The sequence below is a fragment of the Somniosus microcephalus genome, chromosome 4, assembly GCF_052327205.1.
Source record: "Somniosus microcephalus isolate GS21.2 chromosome 4, FLI_Smic_1.0, whole genome shotgun sequence".
NCBI classification, from domain to species: Eukaryota; Metazoa; Chordata; class Chondrichthyes; order Squaliformes; family Somniosidae; genus Somniosus; species Somniosus microcephalus.
Genome location: NC_140990.1, coordinates 115,037,777 through 115,057,610, shown reverse-complemented (window position 1 = coordinate 115,057,610; position 19,834 = coordinate 115,037,777). Strand labels below are relative to the sequence as shown.

At 46.0% G+C, this 19,834-nt stretch overlaps 1 protein-coding gene across 1 annotated transcript; it reads left to right on the top strand.

Annotated features, from left to right (window-relative positions):
- The first annotated feature begins 584 nt into the window (after window positions 1-584).
- LOC147119690 (uncharacterized) lies at window positions 585-19,505 on the top strand. Its single transcript, XM_085985198.1, has 6 exons — window positions 585-750; window positions 2,902-3,007; window positions 10,849-10,988; window positions 14,197-14,346; window positions 17,773-17,950; window positions 18,797-19,505. Exons 1-3 carry the CDS (start codon window positions 600-602, stop codon window positions 10,892-10,894), a joined length of 303 nt encoding a protein of 100 aa, XP_085841324.1. The 5' UTR covers window positions 585-599; the 3' UTR covers window positions 10,895-10,988; window positions 14,197-14,346; window positions 17,773-17,950; window positions 18,797-19,505.
- The last annotated feature ends 329 nt before the right edge of the window (window positions 19,506-19,834 follow it).

Genomic DNA, 19,834 nt, shown 5'->3' with positions numbered 1-19,834 from the left:
AAAATGCTGACGTCACTGGTCACAAGGATTTGATTAAAGCTGCGGTTTGATTGGTCAACGCACGGTTAGAGTCCCGTATAAATCAGAGCTGTGGGCTGAAGAGAAGTAAACACAGAGGTAAGAGATGCTCAGCGAGGTTTGATTTGATGTTCTCTGGAAGTACTTTCTGGGGTTACAGAAGAGCAAGTTATAGTGAGCGGGCGATTGTTTCTCTCTCCCTGCTCTGTTTGTTTTCCTTCTGTCTTTAGTTGGGAACCAAAAAGTTTCGGGTTGAAGCTGGAGCAGTTTCTGTGCTGATGTTTGAGATAGTTGCTGTAATCTCTTATTTAATTATTTATAAGCAGCTGGTTAACCGGCGTGTTTGGTTTTCCTGGTCTCGGCTGCTGGATTCCTTCTGATTTAGGCTAAGCCTCTTTTGTAAGCTACGCGGCCGGGAGTTCAGCGCTGCAATCAGAAGAACATAAATAGGCCACTTGGCCCCTCGAGCCTCCTCTGCCATTTCTGAACATCCTTCACACTTTCCTCTATTTGCTGCCACATTACCGTGTCTTCAAGATATGTTAATGGCCATTCCTAACTGAGCTGATTGTCTCCTTCTGATGCAGATCCGATTAAATCTGTCATTCGGTGTAAAACTAGCAGATATGGAGAGTGGTGCCAAAATCAATTTACCTTGTAAACCTTGGAGTTGTGGCGTTCCAAAGGCTGTGGTGAGCCCTCTGATTGAACGGGAAGAACTCTGCGATTCTGGTAAGTTGCTTTTTTCTTTCTACTCACTCGGTCTCTGAAATCCAGATGTTTGGGAGATCCCTGGTTTAGCGGCCGAGTCTGGAGAAGGTTCACTCGGTGTCCTGGATGTTTAATGTCTCCTGACTATTAGAATGATCTCTCTTCTAATGGTGTTAAGAATCTTAAACTTTCGTTCATGTAGCGTCTTTCATGACCTCGATGTCCCAAAGCACCTTGTGCCTAGTAAGACATTAAGTGTAGTCACTTAAGTTGTGATGTGAGCGTGGAGATTAATCTGTCCAGATCTAATGGCTTGCCCCACATCTTTCCACTCTCTAATCTTACTCTGGGTTTGTAGAGAGGAACTAGATGTGAGTAGAATTTTTACCTTGCCAGTTGGGTGTTGGAGGGGCCCTTGCTCTCAAGAGCTGTGATGGGGCATTAGTTCACTTGCTGGGCCTTAATGGTTTGTTAAATTTGGAAAATACTTTGCAAACTTCTGTGAAATATATCAAGGTATTGTACCATTTAATTTTTAATCAAACTGGGTCAAAGGAATTAGAAAACATATTAAACCCGGTCCATCTGCAACTCGATCATGATGGGCGGAGTTTAATGCCCACTTTACTGATCAACTTGTGTCGAGCTGTGGTTCTGCTGGTACCGCCCACACCTGAAGGTTATGGGTTAATTCCCGTTACAGACATTTGAGCATAAAAAAATCTAGGCTGAGAATCCAGCGCAGGACTGAGTGCTGCATTGGCTGGAGGGTGAGATGTTGAACCGAGGCCCTGTCTGCTCTCGGAGATTTAAGATTCCAACAGTGGTTGAAGAGCAGGGAGTTCTCCCTGATGTCCTGGCCAATATTTATCCTCAATCAGTATCACTAAAGCAGATTATTTGGGCACTATCATTGTGGGATCTTGCTGTGTGCAAATTGGCTGCTGCGTTTGCCACACTACGACAGTGACTCCACTTCAAAAGTACTGCTTTGGCTGTAAAGCGCTTTGAGACGTTTGGCGGTCGAAGAGGCGCTATACTGATGCAAGTCTTTATTTCCGAAGAAAATCTGAACTTTGACCAGAACCGATGCTATAGGACAACAGGAAGAGGAGGAGGCAATTGAGCCCCTCGAGCAATATTCTGCCGTTCAATGAGATCATGGCTGATCTGTGACCTAACTCATTCCCGCCTTTGCCCCTTATCCCCGAATACCTTTTGATTAACACATCTTTGAGTTAAATTTAACATTTGAGCTATTTATTGTTTGCGGATGAGTTCCCAAATTCTACCGCCCTGTGTACTGTCATCTCTCCGAATAATGTTTCACTTTTTGCACCGAACCTGGTACTGCCGGATTAGACACTTTCGATGTGAAGTTTACTTTTCAAACTTTGCCCCGCCTCTGTCTCGGTGACCTACCCGTCCGACCCGGCTATTCACGTGGGCCACTCGAGTGATCTTTCCAATCCAGGCTCTCGGGAGTCTGGGCTCACAACCGCCAGGCTGGGTTCAAATTACTGCCGTGAACAGACCGAGCCCGGAGAGTGTTCAACTTCTCACTGGGACCTAACCCACTGCCTGCCGCAGTCTCTGGGCTGGAAGTTCCCGGAGGATTATAACCGGCTGGGTTAGAATGAAATGCCATCCTTTGCTGAAGTGGTTTGGGAGCGAATGAGGAACTGTTCTGACTCGGGTTATTGTCTCTCTAACGCTGGGCTGGGATCCCTTTCAAGGCTTGTGATGCAGGATGTGTCTATCGTTGAATCCTCTTACAGCGCAACTTCTGCTTTTGTGACCGACAACCTGCGATGCCCTGTGAGCGCCCGCCGTTTAAACCTAATAACGAGTTAGGAATGGGTCTGTTTGGTGCTTGTATACATGCTCCTAAAATCAAGCGAACCCGAGGGAGTGATTTTCAAGGTTTGGGGGCCGAGGATTTACCCCGTTCCTTTATTAACCGCTCACCCTCTGTACAAGGAAGGGCTGCGAATTCCTACTCCGGGGAGTGTCTCTTGTGGGATCGAGGGCTCAATCCAGACTCGGATCCTGGAGTTTGTTTGAAAATGGCTGTAGACTGCTTAGAATACCGGCTTGGCCTCAGTATCACAATTTAAGAGCTCTGACCGCCCCACCTCCTAAACTCCTGCCTTTCTCCTCCTGTCTCTGCAGAGGGCGGAGCGTCGAGCGCTGGAATCTCCACCAGTCCCCCGAACACGGTAAATTCGCTGGCGGCCAGGAGACGGTCCGCTGCTGAGGGTCTGACCCAGCCTCTGGGGTAAGTAATGCCGAGTCTCCCTCAACCTCCAGTGGCGGAGTCCTTTAGATTGGCCGTGTCACCATTCAGGCTCCGCGTTGGCCGTGAAGACCAGGCTCAGTGAGGAATGAGTTCGGGTTTCCAGGAATTATCCAGGATCTCTGAAGACCCTGCCTGATACGATCCGGCTTGTCTGTGCTCCCTCCGCCGACCGGTGACCACCGAAGGATTGGTGATTAGCTTCGTTGAATTGGGGTTCGAACTAGTTTCAACATAGATTTTAGGGGGATTGTTGCTGCCAGAAATGTAACATAGCATTAATTTAAAAAGCAGACCCTCCAAGGTAGTAATCTCTGGATTATTCCCAGTGCCACGTCCTAGTGAGCAGAAATGGGAGGTGAATGAATGGCTAGAGACATGGTGCAGGAGGGAGGGCTTCAGATCCCTGGGACATTGGGAGCAGTTCTGTAGCGGGAGGGGCCTGTTCAAGAAGGCCGGCTTGCACCAGAACAAAGCTGGGACCAATACTTCTGGACAAGTAAGTCAATGTTGGGAAGGTTTAAACTAATTCGGCAGGATGGTTGGGTACCAATATGTAGTATTTATAAAGTAGAAATAAGATGTACACTACTGAGTTCCAGTTAGAAATACAGAATTGGGTGGGATCATAGACAATAAAGTCCAAGTTCGATTTGGAGTGCATGTGTGCACAGGTTGGTGAGCTGCAGGCGCAAAAAACCGCGAATATGATGTGGCACTAACGAGAACTGGCTCAATGTGAGGATTGGATGCTTCATATGGTGGTTCCAAAGTCTTCAGGAGATGGGGAGGGGACCAAGCACGAGGGGTAGCGGTTTTGATCGAGGGAAATATTCTAAATGTCCTTGAGGATCAAAGGCAGAATCTTTGATTTGTAGTTGAGAAAGTGTGGAGATATTGCGCTACTTGGGGTATTTTATAGGCCATTAAATAGTGAAGGAGATACATGGGCAGATTTTTCAAAAACTAGAGATGCATGAACGATAGTAGTGATAATGGGAGACATTAACTCCCTCTATGAAATGGGGCTGTGATTTTTCAAGGAGGGAATTCGGGTGTGCTCAAGAGAAATTTATTGATCAGTAGGTTATTAGCCAAAGAGGAAAGGAGGCATTGCTGGATGTAGTCCTGGAACTAACTCGATCAATTAGCGAATGTAACATTTGGAGAGCATCTCGAATATTTATCATAGTATGGTAAGATTTAGTCTAGTTATGGAGGGCTCTTTTCAGTGAATTGATTAGGATCTGGCCCGGGTAAATTGGAGTTGCAAGACTTGATGTCAGACATGACAAACCATGAGGATGAAACCAATCGACTGCAACAAGAGGTAGAAAGGCTAGCAGAATAGGCAGGCAAGTGGCAGATGGAATTTAAGTGAGGTGATGCATTTTGGCAGAAGGAGCAGAGAGCGGCAATATACACTTTTTAGGGCGCAACTTGTGTAGGGACAGTGACCTGGGAGTTAATGTGCATAGGTCCGTGCAGGTGGCAGGACACATGAGATCTTGGGCTTAATAGAGGTATTCAGTACAGAAGTGAAGAAGTTATGCTCGGCCTTTATAAAGCACTGGTTAGGCCACAACGGGAGTATTGCATCCAGTTCTGGTCACCACATTTTAGGAAGGATATGAAAGTATTGAAGGAAGGGGAGGTGGGGTGGCTGTTAATAAAGGAAGGAATCACTAATAGAGAAATTATATTGGGTCAAAAGATCAGGATAATGAAACAGTTTGGGTGGAGGTAAGGAATAATAAGGGGGGGAAAACACTAGTGGGTGTAGTCTATAGGCCTCTGAACAATGGCAACTCTGTTGGATGGAGTATCAATCAGGAAATAGTTGAGGGTTGTAATAAGGGAACATCTTTAATTATGGGGGATTTTAACTATCATATTAATTGGACAAATCAAATTGGGCAGGGCTGCCTTGAGCATGAGTTCATTGAGTGTATTAGGGATGGGTTTCTTGAGCAGTATGTAACTGAACCGACCAGAGGGCAAGCAACCTTGGATCTGGTCCTGTGTAACGAGACAGGATTAATTAAAAATGTCCTAGTAAAGGATCCCCTTGGAATGAGTGACCATAACATGGTTGAATTCCATATTCAATTAGAGGGTGTGAAGGTTGGATCTCAAACAAGCGTGCTAAGCTTGAATAAAGGAGACTATGAAGGTATGAGAGCGGAATTGAGTAGAGTGGATTGGGAAAATAGATTAAAGGGTAAGAGGATACATGATCAGTAGTGTACATTTAAGGAGTTATTTTACAACTTCCAAAAAATATATATTCCACTGAAGAAAAGGGTGTAAAAGAAAAGACAGCCATCCATGGCTAAGTAAAGAAATTAAGGATAGTATTCGACAAAAAAAAAGGGCATATAACATAGCCAAATCTAGTGGGAGGATTGGGAAAACTTTAAAAGACAGCAAAAAATAACACCGATTGATTAAGAAAGGGAAGATAGATTATGAAAGTAAATTAGCAAAAAATATAAACATAGTAAGAGTTTTTATAGTTATATAAAAAGAAAAAGGGTGGCTAAAGTAAATGTTGGTCCCTTAGAGGATGAGACCAGGAAATTAATGGTGGGAAATATGGAGATGGCAAAAACACAATGAATATTTTACATCAGTCTTTACAGTAGAAGACACTAAGAATATCTCAACACTGGACAAACAGGGGGCTAAAGGGGGGGGGGAGGAGCTAAACACGATCAAAATCACGAAGGAAGTGGTACTCGGTAAAATAATGGGACTCAAGGCGGATAAATCACCTGGACCTGATGACTTACATCCTAGGGTCTTGAGGGAAGTGGCGGTAGGGATTGTGGATGCATTGGTAATAATTTTCCAAAACTCCCTGGACTCAGCAAAGGTCCTGGCAGACTGGAAAACTGCTAATGTAACACCCTTATTTAAAAAGGGCAGTAGACAGAAGGCTGGAAACTATAGACTAGTTAGCCTAACATCTGTGGTAGGTAAAATTTTGGAGTCCATTATTAAGGGGACAGTAACAGGACATTTGGATAATTTAATAGGACAAAGTCAGCATGGTTTTATGAAGGGGAAGTCATGTTTGACAAATTTGCTGGAGTTCTTTGAGGAAGTAACGTATAGGGTGGATAAAGGGCAACCAGTGGACGTAGTGTATTTAGACTTCCAAAAGGCATTTGACAAGGTGCCACACAAGATTATTGCTTAAGATAAAAAATCACGGGATTGGGGGTAATATTCTGGCATGGATAGAGGTTTGGCTATCTAACAAGGCAGAGAATTGGGATAAATGGTTCATTCTCAGACTGGCAATCAATAACTAGTGGTGTTCCACAGGGGTCAGTGCTGGGTCCCCAACTCTTTACAATCTATATTAACGATTTGGAGGAGGGGACCGAGTGTAACATATCAAAGTTTGCAGATGATACTAAGATGGGAGGGAAAGTAGTGTGAGGAGGACATAAAAAACCTGCAAGGGGACATCGACAGGCTAAGTGGGCAGAGATTTGGCAGATGGAATACAATACTGCAAAGTGTGAGGTTATGCACTTTGGCAAGAAAAATCATAGAGCAAGTTATTATCTTAATGGCAAGAAACTGGAAAGTACTGAAGTACAAAGGGATCTGGGGGTCCTGGTGCACGAAACTCAAGGTTAGTATGCAGGTGCAGCAAGTGATTAAGGTGGCCAATGGAATGTTGGCATTCATTGCTAGGGGGATAGAATATAAAAATAGGGAGGTATTGCTTCAGTTGTACAAGGTATTGGTGAGACCGCACCTGGAATACTGCGTACAGTTTTGGTGTCCATACTTAAGGAAGGACATACTTGCTCTCGAGTCAGTACAAAGAAGGTTCACTCGGTTAATCCCGGGGATGAGGGGGTGGGCACATGAGGAGAGGTTGAGTAGATTGGGACTCTACTCATTGGAGTTCAGAAGAATGAGAGGCGATCTTATTGAAACATATCAGATTGTGAAGGGGTTGGATCGGGTGGATGCGGGGAAGATGTTCCCGATGGGTGAAACTAGAACTAGGGGGCATAGTCTTAGAATAAGGGGCTGCTCTTTCAAAACTGAGGAGGAACTACTTCACTCAGGGTGGTAGGTCTGTGGAATATGCTGCCCCAAAAAGCTGTAGAAGCTACATTACATAAATAAAAACAAATAGTTTCCGAGAAGTAAAGAGAATTAAGGGTTATGGGGAGCGGGCAAGAATTTGGACATAGTCTAGGTTCGGATCGGTCATGGCCCTGTGGGTAGCGGAGCGGGCCCAGGGGCCGTGTAGCCTGATCCTGCTCCTATTTCGTGTCTAATTCTGTTCGATTCAGGAGATGGTTCTGTGATAGTGGATTGGTGGTTAGGATAAGATCAGCCATGATCTTATTGAATGGCGGAGCAGGCTCGTGGGGCTGATTGGCCTACTCCTGCTCTTATTTCTTATGTTATGTACAGACGAGATTTACCGGGATGAGTAATTGCAGTTACGTGGATAGCGAAGCTGGGGCGGTTCTCCATGGAGCCGAGGAGGCTAATCGGCTGTTTAATAGTGTTTAAAATCAAAGGGTTTAGAGAACTTCTTACAATGGCTGAAGGGTAGCTCACGAGGGCACAGATTTAAGGTGATTGGCAAAAGAACCAAAGGCGGCATGAGAAACTTTACGAGTGGTTAGTCTTTGGAATGCACTGCCTGCTGGGATGGTGGATGCCGACTGAACAGTAGCCTTAAAGGGAACTGGATAAATGCTTGCAGGGGATAAAAGTGCATGGATTGCACGCCGAAAGAACAGGCGCAGACTCTCACTACTCCCTGGATATCGTGACTGTCGGCCTTGCTCTGGCGGCTCCTCACTTCACAGTTCACTGGCTGCAAGTGCAAGTGGAACAGTCAGCTCGAATGCTGTTTGAAGACTCGCCTTGTTAATTCAGCCTGGTTACATCCCGGGAGCCAGTGCTGTGGTTCATTGAGCCTCTTTAAACTGTGGCCAGAAATCGGCTGGCTTCTCCCACCTGCCCAATTTGGTCTCCTTTGAGAACTGGCTGGTCTTGGTCGTATTTTCTCCCACCGCCAGTTGCTCATATCTAGACTTCACCAGCAAATTGTCCGGTAAATTTAAGCTCGAGTTCCTTTCCAGAACAGTGGCCGATTCACCAGGTAGTTAACTCCCACAGTCAGGACTAACTGAATGTGGTAGTAATAACCAACAGGTTTCACTTGGTTCCATATAACGCTTCCTTATTTCAGCCTGAAGATGGTCTCCCTCTGATAAAGATAATTGGATGTTCAATGAACCGCCTTCTCTTCCGGCAGGCTTGCTGCAGCCCAACAATCGGGAGGTGCTCGAGGTCACGTGGTGATCCCCGGAGACCCAAGCTGACTCTGCCATGAACTCCCACAGTTCTCAATTAAGTTGCAAACACACGTCGGTCCGAACTGGGCTTGTTCCTTCAGTGTCCAGCTTCCCCATGACTTGACTTTCTAGGGCGGTGCCTTTTAACCGAGAATCCGAATCAGTGGGATAAATGCATAGCTCCTGTTGCAACTGTTCTTTCTCACGGTCGCGGGTCTGATGGGGGCCAGGGAAAGATTGCCTTGTTTCCCTTGCTAATAGTTGGGCTACAGCTAGAGCCCTGCATACAGCTTTGGGGTCGCCATTAAAGGAAATGTGATTGCACTAGAGAAGGTACAAGGGGATTTACCAGGATGTTGACAGGACTGGAGAACTTTAGCAATGAGGAATGATTGGATGGGCTGGGGTGGTTTGCATTGAGGTGTCTAAACTGGGGTCTAGGTAGTGGATAGGACGGACCTATTTCAGTTGGAGGTCAATAACTAGAACAGATTGAAAGTCGTCTTTAGAGGTGTTTAGAAATGTTCACCTGGGGTGGGGGTCTGGAACTCGCTGCCTGAGAGGGTGGTAGAGGCAGAGACCCTCATCGCATTACATAGTACTTGGATATGCACAGTGTAGTAACCTGTAACGATACGAACCAAAAGATGGAAAGTGGGATTAGACTAGATGGCTATTTCGACATTACATGATTGGACGAATGGCATCCTTCTGTACCGTAAACTTCCGATTGTGATTTCCATCAATCCCGATTCACCACATTGAGCCTCTATCTGCTGTTGTCACCCGTGCTAACTGCTCTCCTGTCAAATCAAACCTCGAGTTTCGGATTTGCCTCGGATTCATCAGGAATAGTTAAGTGAAGTCATGCCGCCCAAAAGTCAGTGTCCGGATATCGCCTTTTGAGACCTGTAAATTCTAAATTCACGCTGCTTCTTGCAGTGATTCCCTGGGTTAAACGCACCACTTAATAATTAAAACCGATCGAAGCTTAATTCCTTAGTCTGGACCTGATTTCTACCGCTTCAGCTGAGTGTTGGACCATCAGGTGTCCCCCCTATCCATTTAGAATAAGAGGTGGGGATGGGGAATGGCTCCAGTGTAGTGTCACCTCTGGTCTCGTAAATCTGATTCTGAGGCGTTGGCTCCCTGTCTGTTGTCCGTGCGTGAGGCTCAAACCTGCGCAGTTCAATTATCTAACCAGGAACTAGCGACCCTCCAGTGACTCTGGGGCCGAGGGGAAGTAGGACTGGGAATAGAAGTGACCATTGCAGACCTGGTGATTTTTGAAGTTCAGAGCCAGATTAGCTATCGCAGCCCCGCTAATGGGTGACCTGTGCTAAGGAAGTCTACAGGACTCCGAGCTGGTCTCGCTCACCCCGAAGGTTTGAGCCTTCACTCGATGCTGGAGGGCATTTTCCCTCCGAATAACCCTGAACTTAAACAGCCCGAGACCTCGCTAGAGGATGATCACCAGCTGACTCATGACTCCAGTGAAGCCCCCTATAGTTCAGGTCCTGGCACCTGTCCCAATTCCTGCTCACCTTGTAAATTACTGGGGTTGGGGTGCAAATTGAACCTGGATTTTCTTAGGAATTCGCCACCTTTGTGGGAGTGAGGCAGGGAGGAGACGGCTGCTGCTCAGTTGGGAGCAACCTCGCCTGAGTGAGGAGGTTGTGGTTTCAAGTCTCACTGCAAAAACCTGTACAATAATCTAGGCTGACACTCCAGTGCAGTACTGAGGGAGTGCTGCACTGTTGCTGGTGCTCACCTTTCAGATGAGACATTAAACCCAGGCCTTGTCTGTTCTCAGATGGACGTAAAATCTCCCATGGCACTAAAGCAGCAGGAGTTATCTGCGGTGTGCTGGCCAATATTACATCAATCAACGTCAGTGAAACCGATATCTAAAAATACTGCAGATGCTGGAAATCTAAAATAAAAACAATGCTGGAGGTCAAGTAGCATCTGAGAAACAGATTTAACGTTTCATGTCGATGACCTTCCGTCAGTACTGGAAAAAAGCAGGAAATGGAACAGTTTTTTAAGCAACTGCAGGGGCTGGGAAAGTGGGGAGGGGATGAAAGAACAAAAGGGAAGGTCTGTGATGGGATACAAGGCAGGAGAGGTTCAGATATTCAAGGCAAAAGGAGGTGGTAATGGGACAAGTTAAACAAAGTATCAGATTAAACATTTTCTCGTCTATTTGTGGGAGCTTGTGTTCAGATTGGCTGGCACGTTTCCTACATTACGACAGTGACTACACTTTCAAGTTTTAAAGCATTTTGGGACGTGAGCTATATAAAACAGGTCTTAAAATAAACTTGCTTTCTTTCTCTGGAGAGCTTGAATTGTTGGTGCGAATCAAGTTCATGAAGAATAGACTGTCTAATTTGTAGTGTTGGCCAGCCTGCGTGAACTAACTGCCAACTCCGCTTTTCTGGGTGAACTAACCACATCTGTGCTTCCCTTTATCCCTAGGCGGTCCAGGAGCCATGTATACTGGAGGCCAATGAGCTCGGAGTAGCAGGAAATGTCGACAATCGCTCGATTACAAAGGAAGACGGCAGAGCACAGGCGGCTCAACGAAGCAATGATGCATCTCGCGATTGCTGGCACAAGTAAACTGGTTGACTGCGCGTGGCTGATTTGGAAGAGATTCCAGGTGTCCCTTTTGAAGGGAGGTGTCTATAGCCAGTGTTGGAGAGATGAAATGCAAGGTTCATTAATGCTATTTCGTGAGGCTGACTAGGTAGCCCACAGGCTATTTGTAACCCACTGAACTATGGGGAGAAGGCTGGTGTGTATGCGATGCGTAGGTTGTATTGCCTTCCAAGTAATTCAGATTATGTTTCTACAACTGCAGCTCTACCTGCGATCATGTACAGAGTTCAATTTGATTCCCAACATTGTCAATTCTAAAAGCTCATTTTTCATGATTGCCACTGTCACCAGTTTCATCTGAGTGTTCGACAAGGGAAAGAATCCCGGACCATTAGCCAATTCCATCAGTTAGTTGATCAGAGGCTGATGGTCAGTATTTAACACAGCGGCAGAGGCTAATAATTGGGTCCGTTTGAAGATCGGCTTCTTTAATCTGCTGAGTTTGGAGTCACCAGTCGTCTGTATCTGTATTGTCTCTTCCACTCCGAAGTTTCTTCCCAGCAGGATGGCGTGGCACCACATCCCTACTGAGCATCCCGGGGATGGATAGCGCTGAATGCTTTCACTGGCACGGAGTGACTTCAGAGTGGCCTCAATTCCTTCTGGGGCCCTGGATCATTCTTCCTGTGCTGAGACATAAGGCAGTAGCCAAACGACACCGCTCCATTCTGTCTTGGGCTTTTAACTCCAGCTCATCCTTTCAAGTTCACTTCAGCTGCATCCCTGTTGGGTTGCGTCCAGCTCCACATTTGTTTAGGATCTTTGTCAGGAATGCAGAATATGATTAATCCAGGTCCATCTTCTGGCTAGTGGCATGCAGTACACTTGGGCCACCGGATCACGGTAAATCTATTAGGATAAATGATCGTCCACGAGAATATATTGGGTGGGGTCTCCCACTATCAATGGCCTCCAGGATCTTGCCCAAGTGGTTATGTTTGTGAGGCAGTTCTATGCAGGAGCGGGCACATCACTGAGCCTGATCATTGCCATATTCCAATGTAGAGCTGCTGACAGGTCAAGTTGTGTCCCTCGTGTTTCCCTCTTCTGAGATGGATGATGGCCAGTGAATTGCTGTCGTTGATGCTCTGCCAGAGTCCAGCAACTCTGCCCCAAGGCGTGAGACTGTCCTGGGCCTTAATCAGCACCACATAGGTGGCCCGTTTCTCAAGTTCTGGGAGAACTTGAATATTGACCTTGTGCCCTTCTGAGCTGCGTCACTTTAAACGCCCTCCTGTTAATTCTGAAATGGTCCCCCTTGCTCTGCTGATGTATCCAGTTTTATAGAATGTTTCTTGCTGTTCGCCTTCAGTTGCACTACAGCAACCTCTTCAGCTCCTGCTGTGGACTTTCCGTTAAGGGTTCAGAAAGTGATAATCCCGCAACTTTTAAATTTTGGGGGTGACTGGAGAAGTGATATCCCAAGTGGGAAGCAGGGAGATCCATGAGGAGAGACACCCAGATTTCCAATATGCATCGAAGATTCCACAGGACAAACTATAGGTTGACTAAAAGGTTTAGAGATTGCATTATAGGCAGTGGTGCAATCAGGCTATTCGGCCCAACCAGTCCATGCTGGCATTTATGCTCCACTTGAGCCTCCCCCCTGTCTTTCGTCATCTAACTCTATCTGTAGCCCTCTATTCCCTTCTCCCTTAAGTACATCCATACTATTTGCTTCAACCACTCCCTGTGGTAGCGAGTTCCACATTCTCACCACTGAGTGAAGAAGTTTCTCCTGAATTCCCTATTTGATTTCTTGGTGGCTATCTTATATTGATGGCCTCTAGTTAGTTATGCTCTTTCACACGAGCAAACCTTTCATACTTTTAAAGACCTCTGGGTCACTACTCAGCTGTCTCTTTTTCAAGAGAAAGGAGACCCAGCCTGTCCATCCTTTCCTCAAGCCAGCTAGTTATCCATTTTGCTACTTGTCCCCTGACTGCATTCTCTGGCCTTGTTCTGCATTCCCTGACTTTGTTCATCAGTCCCTTATGTAGTACCTTATTTGAAGGCCTTCCGCAAATCTAGATAAATTACACCTACTGCATCACCCTTGTCTGCTCTCCCTGTTGCCTCTTCAAAAAAAAATTCAGAGGTTGAACAAACAAGCTTTCCCTTTTGATTTCAATGTTGACTGTTCCTTTATTGGCTTTTCTAGATTTTGTTTTCTCCTTTAGTAGGTATTCCATTTATATTTCCTACCATCATTAAGCTGACTGGTCTATAGTTCCCTGGACATGTTCTATCTCTCCTCAAGTATAGGTATATTCGCTAACCACCAGTCCTCTGGCACCACCATTTTTAACGAATTACTAAATATGTAATATGAGCCTATATCTTCCCTAGATTATTTTCAAATGTGCAGATGTAACCCATCTGAACCAGGTTTCTCCTTAGTATGATTAGTTTATTTAATATCTCAATGCACATCTCTAATTTTGCCTTCCAGCATCATGTCCACCTGTTCTATCTCCCTGGTAAATATAGAAGCCAAGTAATTATTTAATTTCTGCCATCTCTCTATCGCTGCCTGTGGTATTATCCTGTCCATCTTAGTGGCCCTATTCCCATTCCCACCTCCCTTTTTTAGCTTGTCTAAAATATTTTACTACATGTTCCTTGATTTAATTTCATAGTCCCTCTTTGCCTTCCTAATTGTTGACTTCTCTCCTAATCTCGTCGTATTCTCCCTTATGCTCTCCCCTTGCTGTCCACGTAATGTATGCCTCTTTCCTTACCCTCATTTTTCCCTTGTGGCTTTAATCATCCATGATATCTCATTAGTGTTCAGTTTGTTTTTAGCAGAATCTCGAGAATGCGAGCTTGGGTGAAGGATACAGTGGGCACTTGCTAGTCAGGCTGAGGGTCAAAGGTGAGAATCGGGTCTTGTGGGCAGACTGGGGAAGGCCTGATGCCTTTCCCATCTTGAGTTAATCTACAGGAAGACATTGGATTCATCAATTCAATGTAAAAATGGCAAATTTGTAGCTAAACCTGGGACCGGGTAAAGAGGTGGTTGTGTGGGGGGGAAAAACCGGAGGGAATTTGGATGGAGCAGTGTCTGTTAAGTACCTATCGGTAGTGTGGAAATGGCAAATGCGTGTTGGGTCTTTAAGCGGACTGAGCTATCCGATGCTGCCTTCAATCTTGTGATCTCCTCAGGTCAGAACATGAGGAATTCCATCCCGCTCACCAGGCCGATCAATATCCAGCTCCACACAAACAGGCCAGCCGAAGGTCACCGGGAGTCCGGATCAGAACCAGAGTTCAAACTGTCGCATTTCATCAAGGATCTCCGCGTACCCGCCCTCGGTGAGTGAACACCGAGAACCACGGTAACATTTCACCATCCATTTAACGCTGAGAGGAATCCCAAGATACCTTGAGCTGTTTCTCATTAAAAGCCCTGATGCCTACATAAACAGGAGCAGGCTATTTAGCCCCTCGAACCTGTTCTGCTATGAGATCATGGCTGATCTGTGACCTAACTGCATATACTCGCTTTTGCCCCATATCCCTTAGTAGCTTTGGCTAACGACCTATCCAGCTTAGATTTAAAATTAACAATTGATCCCAGCATTAATTGCCGTTTACAGAAGTTCCAAACTTCTAACACTATTTTATGTCGAAGCGTTTACTAACTTCACCACTGAAAGGTATGGTTCCAATAGGCTATGTCCCCTAGTCCTAGACTCCAACCAGGAGTAATAGTTTCTCTCTTTACCTTCAGTTCGCTTTAATATCTTTAACTTCGACCAAATCCACTTAACCTTAAATGCCAGCTAATACCACTCCTGTTTGTATAATTTCTCCTCGTAAGTTAACCCTTGGCAGTCAGGTATTCTGGTAAACCTGCACTCCCGCCAAGCCAATATACGTACCCGTACGTACCAGATTTAGGAACAGCTTCTTTCCCAGGGCAGTCATCCTACTGAACTCCACAAATAAACTCTAAAGCCTGCACATCTGCCAAAGCACTTTATTATGGTTATGCTTATGTTAATGTATTACAAGCCAAATGTATGTTGAATGTTTAAATGTCTTAATCTAAATGTACACTCTTGGGAACCACAAGCCTATATTTCGTTGTATGCACTTGTGCACTAACAAGTTGATTTGATATCCTTAAGGTGTGGTGCCCAGAACTGCTCAGTTCTCCAGGTGTAGTCTAACCAGGGCTTTGTCTAACAGTAGCATAACTTCTACCTCTTCCCCCTTGGTTAATCCTCGAGATATAAGACCAGCATTCATTAGCTATTTTTGATTTTCTGTAGCTGTCCGTGAAATTTGAACGATCTATGTACATGGCGGGAGGCCTTTTTTTAGGCCTCTACTGTTACTAGCTTTTCACCATTTGGAAAGTACTCTGATCTATCCTGCATTCAAAAGTGGATGACCTCACACTTGCTTTGAAATCCATTTGCCACAGTTTTGCCCATGCGCCTTTCTATCCCATTTAGTTAATAAATAGTGAATAGTTGAGGCCCAACACATTCCTGTGGGACACCACTAGTTACATCCTGCCAATTATCCCTACTGTCTCCTGCCACTCATCCAATTTCCTAACCAGGTTAATGATTTGCCTTTAATTCCATGAGCTATCAGTCTTGAGGAATTTATCAAATGCCTTTTGGAATTCCATAGACCCTCCTCCGACTCCACCTCCGTCAGGCATGACCTGCCTTTCACAGATCCATGTAGGCTTTCTGATCAGCTGCCACTTTTCAAATGTTTAGTCTCTACATCCTTGGACTCTAGTAATTTCACAACAGGTGTTAGGCTAACTGCTCTAATTCCTGGATTCACACTCCTTGAATAGCGAGTATCATGCAGTTTTCCCATTAAAGGAATAGTTGTTGAATCGAGAAGCATTTGGAACCTCATAGTTGGCGCATCTGGCATGTTCTTATCTGCTCCCTTTAAATCCCTGGGATGGGAGCCATTGGGTCACTTAGTGCCATTACTGTTTGCTTTCATTGAGTCCACATTTCGTTGATGTCTGGCATTATTCAACATGGCCACCATTTCCGTATTTTCACTTATCGATTTTCAAGGGGGCGCATGTCACTCACGACCACCTGCTTTTTCCTAATATAAACGGAAATTGATTGGTGCCATACTGTGAGCAGATGAAGCCCATGCTGTAATTGAGTATAAGGAAATGGCAGACTTGCGAAATAATAAGAGGAAACTAGAATTAATTGGCTTTAAATCTAAGAATGGTAATGGGGGCTGAAGATTGACAAATCTCTACGACATTAGTGGTAGATTGACTGAGCACTTGGACAACGGAGCCAGCATAGCGTTGTAAAGGGTAATTGATTTGCCTATTTTTCTTGGTCACGTTGTAAATGTATTTAAATGGAAATTAATTTAAAGGAGTTGGTGCATCGTGGTAAGGAAATGAGTCCACAATCCTTGGTAAACAAGAATTGAAATGCAGTAGAGAAGTTCTCTAACAGATTCTCAAATCAAAAGTAGCAACAGCAAGGCCAGTTTAAGAGCGCATACAAACCAAACATTGGGTTTCACTAGAAGCAAAGAATTGAAGAGCAGAAGTTCTGGTTAATTTGTATAGGACTTCTTGTACTGTACACGTGATCTCTATTGAAAAGAGGCACTGGAGAAGGCTCATCCATGCAATTTCTTGCACCATCAGGAAAGACTAACTGGCTGGGGCTGATATGACCTGATGGAAGTCTCCAGTTATGCGGGGCTTTGGGGGAAACAACTAGACAGATGTGTCTGCTTGTAGAGAACCCAAAACTAGATCATAAGATCGTCCCTGAGATTTCAAGAACTACTTGATAGAATGTGGAACTGGATACCACGAGGGTAGTTGAGGCAAATAGCATAGATGCATTTAAGGAGCAGCTACATTAACAAGGGAGAAAGGAATACAAGGTTGTACCCATGGAGTTGATGAACTAGGGTTGGAAGGAAGCTCTTGTGGAGCTTACAGCAGTAGGACCGAGCGGCCTGTTCCTGTGTTGGGGATTCTATGTAATTCTACGGATGTTATTTATATGGACTTCAGAAGGCGTTGGTTTACGGTTTCACGAAATACTGTTGGCATAAATGAAAGCACATGGAAAAGGAGGCAGCCATTTGACATTGGTTAGCAGGCAGGAGACAGTAGGGCTACTGGACATGTACTCCAATTGGCAGGTTGTGACTGCCGGTTCCCCTAGGGAATCCGTACTAGGGCGTCAGCTTTTTCAATGAGTTGGATGAAGGAATAGAGATCCGTATATCCAAGTTTGTTGACGAGAGCAATTTAATGGTGCAGTTAGTAGTGTAGGTGGGAGCAGCAATTTTCAAAAGGCCGCTGATCGAGCAAAACTGTGGCCAGCTGGAGTTTAATGTAGGGAAGTGAGGTCATCCACTTTAGACCCTGAGGAACTTGGATCCGAGTATTTTTATAAATGGTCAGCTAGGAACTGAAGGAGTAGAGATTGAGGCACATGAGCAGATCGTTACACTAGTGGACAGGTACAAAATAACTTTACAAGGCTATGGGATGTTGGGCATCCTCGAGTAAAGGCCATCAGTAAAAGTACTTGGTTGTACAGAGCTCTGTTTGGACCACCTCTGGAGAACTTGGTTCAGTTCTGGGCAACGCGCCTCGAGAAGGATGTATTGGGCTTGGAGAAGGTGCAAGACATTGTATGCATTGATATCAATCCTGGGATTGGCAGAGTAGATTGAGATTCTGCACTAACGCTACTGTCATTCCAGACACACACAACCAGAGGATGCACCGTGCCAAGGCCGTTCAACTTGTCTTGCCCCAGGAAAAGGGAGTGCAACGATGCGGCTCTCTGGCAGTATATCTCGATGGCAGAATACATTGACGTGTTTGAACATAGCACACAAGCGAGAGGCGGCAAGCGGGCCAGGCGCCAGGAGACACCAGGTACTATAGTCGGCTCTTCTCCCGACCATTCTCGGAGGCCCTCTCTCTTCTGCTCCACCCGCCCCGCCTTCTCCACGCTCTCTGCCCATAGTCTTCAATTCAGAAACCTTGAAATGAGAACCGATTTAAACGTTGATTCTTCCCCCCCCCCCCCCCCCCCCAAACATTGTCCTGTTCGAGCATCTCTGGACACGCCCAGCTCTTGCTGCCCGACCCGAACAACGCGGTGCCCGAGCTAGTATCGGAATCTGCCGCTCTGACCAGGGCCTCCGGCGGGTCTGTGCCTGTTGAGAAATGGCTTGAGGCCCAAGTATTTTTAGAGCCGGGAGAGGCCTCGCCAACGCCGGGCTGGATATGAATCTGACCCCAGAGGTAAACTGACAGCGTCTGAGCTGTGAGACTCTGCCAACTAATGGCTCCCGGCTCTGGACATTGAGACCCAGGAATCGTCCGTTTGTTTCCCAACAGGACCCTGGGGATTGGAGTCTCGTTCCCTGACGGGTTATTGGAGGGAGGTCGGGGATGAACGGGCCCGCACTCTTCCTCATCGTCAATCTGCTCTAATTGTGCTATTAACGTACAAAGAACTGGGTAAAGGGAAGCTTGTTTAAACTGGACTGAAATAACTGGGTGGGCGTGGGTAACCATCAAACCCTGGATTTATATCCCTTCTCCCAGCGGGTTGCGACATGAACGGGAAGATCTCGGGTCCTGCTGAGTGACTCGGTCTATCGCGGGCTGTCCGGGACACAAACTATTAGAGCGGGGCCGGGGTGAGTCCAGCTAGTCAGAAGTCACTGTCTTGAGACTGAATTCCGCGTTTCTCTTTCCCTCTGCACTTTACAGATGAACAAGGCGGGTTGAGGCTAAAGGGAGACTGTGAAAACCGGGATCAGTGAGCAGTCGAGAGCCGGAATTTCCTGATCAGTGTGTCCGTTTGTCGTTGCTCAGTCCGGTCTTATCCAAGGGCCTCCTTTGTGAAAACTCTTCCATGTTTTAGTTTTACTACTGCCGCCGGTATAATCCTCATCATGCGGTCAGTGAATGATTCCGGTCCGGTTTAGTGTCTCGTCAAAACCCAACCAGGCAGCGGAACTGATTTCAAAGCTGAAATTTTGAAAACGGGCCAGCGCCCGAGAGATAACATTTTAAGACCGGGGTTTATTTCACTGCTCCAAGGTCACGCGGGGTCTCAGCGGGTCAGTGAAATTTTATTCATTCTTCAGACCGATCCGCCCTCCACTGGCGCTCACCCGGCCGATTCGATCAGTCGCTGACCTTATTGGATCAGAAATGTTTAAATTTGTTTGAATAGTGATGCACGAGTCTCTAATCTGCAAGATTTGCTCTTCCTGACCCCCAGAGGGGAATCTTCCCCAATCCAAATCTCCTTTCCCTGTATCTGGTTTCGAAGATGCTGATGGCCGTTACTGCGGGACTGTGGTCCCAGGGGAGCCGGGCAGTAAGTGGCCAGGGATTGTCAAACTCGGTACATGTATGGATGTGGTTTTAATGTTTAATACTTGTTTGTACTTAATAAATACCTTCCACGTAAGGTTCTGGTCTCCGGTGTTTGGATCTTGAACAGCCGAGCTTATTCCGGGTGAAGTGAAATTCGGTGTCGCAGGAATAGCAAATGAGACTGGGCCGGAGCTGGTTAAAGTCCAGGTTAGATCGTGTTGTATTGCAAATATCCTGTGGTGCATTAACAGATTTCGGGAATGTCCACTTTTGGAATAATGTGATTTTTTTTTTTTCCTGCCTCTCTCCCTCTTTCCTGCGGACCTTGCCTCATTAGGCCGCTCCTCCTGTTCACGGACTCGCCCCGCTGGCAATGGAGGCCCAGCCGATTCACCGGGTTTAATGGGCTAACTCAGGACTCGG

Coding starts and splice junctions, on each gene's coding strand:
- LOC147119690 (XM_085985198.1), top strand. CDS start 600: ATGCAGATCCGATTAAATCTGTCATTCGGTGTAAAACTAGCAGATATG. Junction 751..2,901: donor GGAAGAACTCTGCGATTCTG/GTAAGTTGCTTT, acceptor CTGTCTCTGCAG/AGGGCGGAGCGTCGAGCGCT. Junction 3,008..10,848: donor GGTCTGACCCAGCCTCTGGG/GTAAGTAATGCC, acceptor CTTTATCCCTAG/GCGGTCCAGGAGCCATGTAT.